This window comes from Ctenocephalides felis, unplaced genomic scaffold, assembly GCF_003426905.1.
Source record: "Ctenocephalides felis isolate EL2017-DRISC unplaced genomic scaffold, ASM342690v1 CF-g0.4_SCAFFOLD_01886, whole genome shotgun sequence".
NCBI classification, from domain to species: domain Eukaryota; kingdom Metazoa; phylum Arthropoda; class Insecta; order Siphonaptera; family Pulicidae; genus Ctenocephalides; species Ctenocephalides felis.
The window spans coordinates 117,195,431-117,204,591 of record NW_020538040.1 but is presented as its reverse complement, the minus strand read 5'-3'; the positions used below and the strand labels follow the sequence as shown (position 1 = coordinate 117,204,591).

The 9,161-nt window shown below is 37.3% G+C and overlaps 1 protein-coding gene across 1 annotated transcript; it reads left to right on the top strand.

Annotated features, from left to right (window-relative positions):
- The first annotated feature begins 745 nt into the window (after positions 1–745).
- On the top strand, positions 746–1,198 carry LOC113375783. The gene has a single exon (XM_026615729.1). It carries the CDS (start codon positions 746–748, stop codon positions 1,196–1,198), a length of 453 nt encoding a protein of 150 aa, XP_026471514.1.
- Positions 1,199–9,161: the final 7,963 nt, after the last annotated feature.

The following is a 9,161-nucleotide window of genomic DNA, read 5'->3' as shown; positions in this document are numbered from 1 at the left end:
TAACGCCATCGTCGTTTCGACCACTCTGCATGTTAGACATCGCCGGCAAACTGCTTGAGAAACTTATTCAATGCAGACTGCGCAACGACATTGAATGCGCCGGAGGTTTTGCTAAGAACCAACACGGATTTCAAAAAGGACGATCGACGATCGGCGCGATTCGGAAGGTAACAGAAACAGCAAGAGAAGCATGGCGTGGTAGTCTCAAAGCTCGTAAAGTGTGTCTCCTTCTCACATTCGACGTTAAAAACGCGTTTAACAGTGCGAATTGGGAGGATATTTTACACGCACTAGAGCATAATTTTGACGTAAAGCCAGAAAATCTAGGACTAATAGACGACTACCTCGATGGGAGAAAGTTGATAGTGGAAACGACGGAAGGTCATCAAGAACACGAGGTTACAGCTGGGGTACCTCAAGGCTCAATTTTAGGAGCCGATTTGTGGAACGCTGTCTACGACGAGCTCCTGGAGATTCCCTTGCCGAAGCAGGTGGAACTCACGGGCTTTGCGGACGACGTCGCAGCCACAATCGTAGTGGACAACATTGAGGAAGCTGAACTACTCGTTCGAGAGACCGTCGACACCATAGAGACCTGGCTTGAGAAACACCACCTAAAACTCGCCAAACAAAAAAAACGGAGATGGTTGTCTTGACCCGACAAAAATGGTTTCCAAAACCATTTACCGTAGACATAGGAGAGACAACTTTGACGTCGACAAGGGCCTTGCGCTACCTGGGAGTAATGATAGATGAGAAGCTATCCTTCCGTGAGCATCTCGATAGTGCATGCATAAAAGCTAGCAAGACGGTATCCAACTTGTCAAGGATTATGGCTAACTGCATGGGACCACAAACCCGAAAACGACGAGTCCTGCTTGAGGCAGTCCATTCTGTACTGCTTTACGGAACAGAGATATGGGCGGATATCCTCAAGCAAAAGACTTATCGGCGCAAAATAGCGGCAGTGCAAAGAAGAGGAGCTCTGAGAGTTACCTGTGCCTATCGCACAGTCTCAGAAGCAGCCGTGCTGGTAATAGCAGGAGCCACACCGATTGACTTGCTAGCTTTCGAGAGAGTGAAACTCTACGACGCTAAATTAGGTGGTGACGATTCCAGAGAAACAAGGTCGAGAATTAAAAATGAAACGATACAAGAGTGGCAAAATCGGTGGACGTCAGGAAAGACGGGCAGATGAACGGCGCGTCTGATTCCGGACATTAGCGTCTGGCTCTCTCGACAATACGGGGACACAGATTTCTTTCTAACCCAGCTACTGACAGGACATGGACAGTTCAATGCCTATCTTTTTAAGATGGGATTGCATAGCACGCCAATGTGCAAATACTGTCCATATAGAATAGACGACGCTGAGCACACGTTCTTTGAATGTCCTAGGTGGAAGGATTATCGAAACAACGCCGAGCACATTATAGGCACCAGGCTTACCCCCTCAAGTCTTGTGACCTACATGATGAAACAAGAAGAAAACTGGTCAGCTGTAGCAGCTTATGCACAGCATCTTTTGAAGGCTAAAACCGGAGAAAGGGACCAGTAGTCGTAAACAGGCGTCGCAAGGCGCAGCACGGACTGGATTGATGTAATGCTAACGCGGTTCCAATCCAGTCCTCCCCGTACCATCTGCGGGGAGAGGGGAGAGGAGTGTTTTTTTTAGTGGGTAAAAATCTCCACACGGCCGTCCATCTTTGTCTGCTGTAGGATGGACAGCGGAGTAGCAACGATGGCGGTGTCTTATGAAGATTTTTTTTCGCACCTCTATAAAAAAAAAAAAAAAAAAAAAAAAAAAAAAAAAAAAAAAAAAAAAAAAACATACACACACATACATACACACACACACACACACACACATACATCCATTTTTTCTAAGGTATGCCAAAATGTTCAGAAACCTCTGAAACGTAAAGATATATAAAAATTTTCATTTTCGATTTTTTTGCGATTACTATAACTTACCCTACGGGAAGTTGAAAAGTATAATATTTAGTTAAAAGTTAAGTTTAAAGTTAAAAAAATTCGATTCCTATTAATAAGGAGACGTGCTGATTAGTTTCTGATATAGGCAAGTCTCGCCTTTTTGAAGATACGGGGCAGAAAGTTCCAAAAACAATAACTAAATTTTTAAAAGAACGGAGCGTCTGACTTTAACAACTCAAATAACATTTTACTGGTATTGACAAGATGAAGAACTGATTACATTTTTGAAAAGGCAGGTGTGGCTGTTTCGGAGATCTAGTAAAAAAGTAAAAAATGCCATTTTGAGGTCAAAAGTGATCATTAGACATATGCACATCAAATTATCAGATATTTTATGGAGGTTTTGAAAATATGTATCAATTATGTTTACATTTCTATGGGTTTCGTGACATTATTTGTCCATTAGACGGCGACGCGGCGCTTACGCGCTTTGATATTGCTTCTTTACGCAGCTAAAGCAGTGCAATCGCTTTGAAAAAAGTTCAAAATTTCCAAAATATATCAAACTGAAAAAAACATTATTTTCCTAAAGTTTTTTTTTTTCCAAAAAAGTAATTTTTTTCAAAAATTTGAAATTTCTCAAAGATCTATTTTTTTCAAAGTTTACAACATATTTAATCTTTTTTTAAATAAAAATAATTTTTGGTACGAGAAGTTCCAGCAATTTGCCACAAGGCACGATGCCATACACCACTAGTTTTAAATACTTTTCAAGAATTCTGGAATAAGTATACAAGAAATTAGATATAGTCTAAAAACGCCTCAAATATATTGATTTTAAATGTATTTAGATATAGAAGCTATTCGCGGTTGCTCATAATCAAACTATTTTTAATTACTTATTACTAACCCAAACTTTTTACGACATCCCAAATTTTAAGTATGTTCATTATTGCATACAAAAATATTTTTAAATTTCCAATTATTTCTAACTCATATGCAATATTAATATTTGGCTTTTGAAATATTTTACTTATTTCTTTTGGGCATTCTCTACTCAGCTGTCGAACCGACAACAACTCTCGATAAACATTAAATCGGTCTCGGATTTAATCAAGTAAAAAATAACATTAGTGAATATATTAGTGTACAGTAAAATAAAATAAGTGTAACTAGTTTAACATTAGTGCAATACATTAAATTATGTTCCCCATTAAAGGGAAACACACAAAATTATCAATCCCTATTGTGGAAGCGTTTCACACATTAAATGATACCTTATATGATCTAGAAACCGTGACCAAGGCAAGTAAAGCAATCAATTCACGCACAATCAACCAGACCAGTCAACGTTACAACAAACCATTCCAAACTTTAATAATAATTCTCCGATAACAACTACACAAAATAATCACGAAATGGATCAGGACCAAATCACATGGCAAGCTCCATCACATACTAAAAAACGTAAAACTAAGGAAATCAACCGACCTGTTTTAAATATAATAACACTCCAAAACAGATTTAATCCATTGATAAATCAACTAAATCAAGACCCATATATGTTTATAATGTAAATAACTTCAAATTAATGTATAATGTAATCAAAGAATGCATTCCTTCAACCAAATTTTACACAAAATTTTTGTCGGACGAAACTGTAAAAATACATTGCTCTGATACTAATACTTTTCGACAAATGGTCAAACCACTGAAAGATGTAAAAGCGGAACATCACACCTATCAATTAAAGGAAGATTGCGCATTCAGAGTAGTAGTTCGATACCTATACCATGCAACAACAACTAACATCACAAATGTATATAATGAATACGGTCACAAGGTAAGAAATGCTTTAAATTTGCGCAACCCACACGCAAAACAGTCGCGTAATATGTTCTTCAGAGACTTTGAACCAGCACCTAACAACGAAAACATTTACAAAGTGGACAAATTCAAAAAAAAAAACATAATTAAAATCGAACCGCCAAATGTCCATAAACGCATCGTTCAATGTGCACGTTGCCAAAAATTTAATCATACAAAACGATATTGCAAAATGTAAACAGCCGGTTACATGCTCCCGTTGCGTCGAGAATCACGAACTCAAAGATTGTCTTCTAGATAAAGATACGGTACCTAACTGCGCCGTGTGTAATACTATAGGCCACACGTCTAAAAATAGGGTCGGCCGTGATCCTAGTCTCGGGTTCGAATTCAACCTCGGTCGGTTCGGTATCAAAGCAGCTTGATACCAAATTTTCACTTGAAATCATAGATTTCAGATATGATTTCAAGTAAAAATGGACTTTCGTGGGCGTAGCTGTAGTGGTAACATGCCACTTGGAAGTAAAGAGGTACTAACATTGTATCGCTTTGAAATACAAAGGTAGTCGAGTTGTATCCCTATACAACAGAAAAATGTAAAGGCTCTGACATCGTGCAACCCCATGATTGAGTGCATTTTCAACTCAGCCCACGGACCTGCCCTTAGAAAAAAATATTCGTAAAAAGAAAAATGTAATAAACAGTAAAAATATGTAAAGAAAAAGTAAAATATATGTAGTTGTAAGATAAAAAGAAAAAAATAATTATTAGGTGTACAACTTTGCTTCCGCCGTTTTGTTCCACAATTAAAAGCTTTATTACAAAAAAGTGCTTACAGATGTATTATTCAAAATATTGTCCATCGCTAGCGACAACTTTCTCCAATCTTTCCGGCAATTTTTGGATCCCGGCTCAAAAAAGGAGTCCTCTTGTGACGCTATCCATAAAGCAATCCATTTTTCCAATTCTTCGAAGGATTGAAAGTGTTGATCTGCCAGGCCGTGTGCCATCGAACGGAATAGGTGGAAGTCAGAAGAGGCGACATCTGTGGAATACGGCGGGTGGGGCAAGACTTCCCATTACAGCGCTTCTAGGTACTTTTTGACCACTTTTGCGACGTGAGGCCGAGCATTGTTGTGTTAGAAGATGACTTTGTCATGTCGCTCTTGATATTGTGGCCGCTTTCCTTCTTAGCGCACGACTAAGGCGCATCAGTTGCGTTTGGTTTGCTGAGTTGGTTTCACCCGGATTTAAGAGCTAGTTGTTTATCTTTGAAGGTTTTTTTCCTTCCACCATGTTTGTTTTCGGCATCGAAATCACCATTTTTAAAACGTTGAAACCACACCCGACACGTTCTTTCACTCAGAGCAGCATCACCGTAAGTTTCTGAGAACATTCGATGCGCTTCAGCTGCATTTTTTTCGAATTGTAACAGAAAAGTAAAACTTCCCGCAAATGGCGAGAATTGGGCACATAAACGGACATTTTCGAGCGTGAATAATACGAAAACAAGAACAACTGTCACTGAAACGGAGATGACTATTTGTTAGGCATTGTCCCCACTCACTTTAAAGGCATTATCATCTATGTAGTTTAACCAGCCTCAGCCGGTACAGCCTCAAATCGGAAACGGCGGAAGCTAAGTTGTTCACCTAATAGTAATAAAGTTTAAAAAAAAATCAAACCAGTTTAAAAAAATGCAAATATATATATATATATATATATATATATATATATATTTAAGGCTGTCAACGATATCTAGAATTGTATTCAATCAAATATGGATCGACGACAGATAATAATAATAACAACAATCAAACTGCACCTACCAGCCAAATCAATAATCAACCTGGTTCGGTATATGACCTTAGAAGAGTATCTTCGAAACGAAGCTACGCCGACACAATCAAAACAAATAAACCGATTTTTGCACAACACGCTAGTTTTCCACAGGTACTCTAACAACAAGAGGCTTTGAACACAAATTAGGTAGATAGGCAATTATCGCAGTTCTTATCGTAATTCAAATCCATGTTTCAACAAATGATACAACAAAACAATATGATTGTGAACATGTTATCTAAATAGCTTAGAAATTTCTTAGAATAGCAATTTGAAACGCCAATGGGCTTCTCGTACACAAAAATGAAATATTTATATTTTTGTCAATAAATAAAATAGACGTTTTATTAATTAGCAAAACGCACTTTACTAAGTATTCCCACTTTACTATTCCTTTTTACACCATTTACCACACTCCCCACCCAAACGGAAAACCACAGGGTAGTACAGCCATTATTATTAAAAATAATATTCCGCATTATGAAATGGACTAATTCAACAGAGATTATATTCAAGCAACTTCTGTAAAAGTTCAAACAATGCCATATGAGTTGACTATCGCCGCTGTATATTGTCCTCCAAGACATAATATCAAAAGGGAGCAGTTTCAAAAATTCTTTATTTCATTGGGGCCTAAATTTTTAGCTGGAGGCAACTTCAACAGTAAACACGCAAATTGGGGATCGCGCATTTCTAACCAAAAAAAAATTAAGAATTTAATTTTGTAACTCAACATAACAACTTTGCTACAATATCCACACGTACTCTTTCCTATAGGCCTAGTGATCCGGCGAGAATATCTGACTTACTCGATTTTTTCATTTTGGGCGGCATTGACAATACATGAATCAAAGTTTAGTTAAATTACGACCTAAGTTACTAGGACCATAGATAAATAAGTATAAATAGATCCAAACACGGCCGCTTTGATGTTACATAAATTGTAATTCTTTTTGCATTCAATAGATGTCGCCACCAACTCTAACACGTAAATTTACCACTAGGTTCAATTCTAGATAATATTTATTTAAATATATAATATAGAAAAGATACTCCTGATTAATTTGACTAAATGAAATTAGAACGAAATATACGCGTATCAAATATATTTTCAACAAAATCACAAATATGTTGTAAAAATAAATGATGAGAAAAAATTAAACATTTTTTTCGTTCAAAAAATATATATTTTAATATATAAAATTGGTATTTTAATAAATGAATAAATAAATATATTTCAGTAAATATAAATGTGTACATAATATTTCTTATTTCGTTCGGATGATTGGTAATGTAAGTCAAGTCAAGTCAAAGACATATATTTTTCTCCAAGTACAGGTATGTACATTACATTTAATAGCATGGTTTTTTACCCGTAGGTGTAGTATCCATCATTGGATATAATTTTGCAAACAATAATTAATTCTGAATTAATATAAAAATAAGTTCATAATTGTGTGACAAAAAAAATAGGAAAGAAAAATTATCCTCAAAAAAAATCACGTAGCATTATTTATGATAATACATAATTACATGAAAAAAAGAAAAACAAAATAATAGATTTATGCGCACTGAAGGAAAATCTTTGTCGAGCCAAGTATCATTTGTCGATCAGTATATAGTTTGGCATGGTGTGATTGCCATACCAAATTACGTCTCTAGTTTATTGGCCGAGGCCTGCGATGTTAGTATTAGATCGATCCCCACATTTTAGATAAAAAATTTCGGTGAGCTTTTTTATATAGTCGAGTATTGTCGGTACGTTTGTGTGTGTATTTTGAAGAGTAGTAATATCTAGTCAGTGGGTCCCTTATTTTGTTAAGTACTAGTCGTAGTGTATTATTTTGTAACGTCTATAGTTTCCGTAAGATAATCTTAGTTGTCGCGTTTCATGCTGGAACGGCGTATGTCAGTAACGGTCGTATAAGTGTCAAGTAAAGTGTCCGCTTGTTCCTCACGCTTGTCGGGCTATTGTGGTTCAAGAGAGGTCTCAGTAGATTTAACATCCCATAAGCCTGTCCAATTTTCGTATTAATATGTTTTGTGAAGCTTAGTTTATGGTCCAGGGTCACACCAAGATATTTGGCATCCTTGGACCACTCAACTTCACAGTCCTATACTTTAATTTTGTCCAAGTCAGTCAGTCTAGTCGTAGCATTTTGGCTCTTTCTAAATAAAATTGCTTCCGTCTTTTGCGGATTGATGCTGATCTGCCATTTGTCAGTATATTCTGTCAGCTTGCCTATGTGTGTCTGTATCTTTGTGGTCAGTAGTGTAGGTGATCGTAATGATTTGTATATGGCAGTGTCGTCAGCAAACGTCAGTAACGTTGTGTCGGCGTCAGTGGGTATGTCGTGAATGTTACGTTACACAGTGACGGTCCCAGGATCGAGCCCTGCGGTACTCCCGCCGTCACTTGTTTAACCATTGAAAGTCCGTTGTCTACTTGTACAGTGAAGTTGCGGTCTGGGAGGTATGAGTGTAATGTTCTTGAAATGTACGGTGAAAAGTTGAGTTGGATGAGTTTATAAATAAGTCTGTCTATCCAGATGGTGTCAAACGCCTTCTCAAAGTCGAATAACACCAATCCGGTATGGTTTCGTTTGTTAAAATTGAGAACTGTATTTTATATGAGTTGTGTCAGTGGGTGTAGTGTGGAGTGTCGTTCTTTGAAGCCGTATTGTGTGTCAGGTATGATTTTGTTGTGTCCTATGTGTTTGTTCAGTGTTTTGAGTAGTACCTTTTCGGCTACCTTACTCATTATGTTGAGGATGCTGATCGGTCTGTGAAGTCTTGAATTGTCTCGTGTACGTCTTGTTTCAAGTCTGCGTTTGACATATTGGCATTTTGTTTATGTATGTTTTCAAAGTTTTTTGCCAATATTTCCGCATTGTCTGCTGGTGTCGTTGCGTAATTGTTGTTAGTTAATTTGAGTGGAGGTATCGATGTTGGTTTCCGCGTCAGTCTTTTTGCTGTTTGCCAAATTGTGTGTGGGTCGGTATTTATGTTCTCGAGTCTTTTGGTCCAAGTGTTGTTTCGGTGGTCACGTATTTCATTGGAAATAATTTTTGTTAGTCTGTTAACATGTTCCTTGAGTAGTCTGTCACCGGTACGTTACCACAGTTTCTTCGTATGATTTTTAAGTTTTATTTTCAATAAAATATGTTCTGGCAAGTCGTTGGCTGGTGTTGTTTTTGAGTCTAGTGTCGGTATAGTCTGTTGTACAGCGTCTATGATTGTCAGTGTAAGGTGTGTTACAGCTTCCTCAATGTCAGTGTTGGTATCGATTAGCATTGTGTGTCGTGTGTTGCCTGTAATGATGTCTCTAAAAAATGGCCAGTTGGCTCTGGAGTAATCTAAAAATTTGTGTTTGGGAGTCTGGTCGACGTCTAGTCTGTCTGAAATTTTCATGAAAACTGGTTTATGGTAAGAGTTAAAAAGTGTTCTTGTTATGGGTTCGGATGTTACGTGTAGATTTTTTGTCAATGCCAAATCGACCGTACTGTGATGGTGTGTCTGTACGGTGGCGTATCTGGTCGGCGTGTCAGGATAGTGTA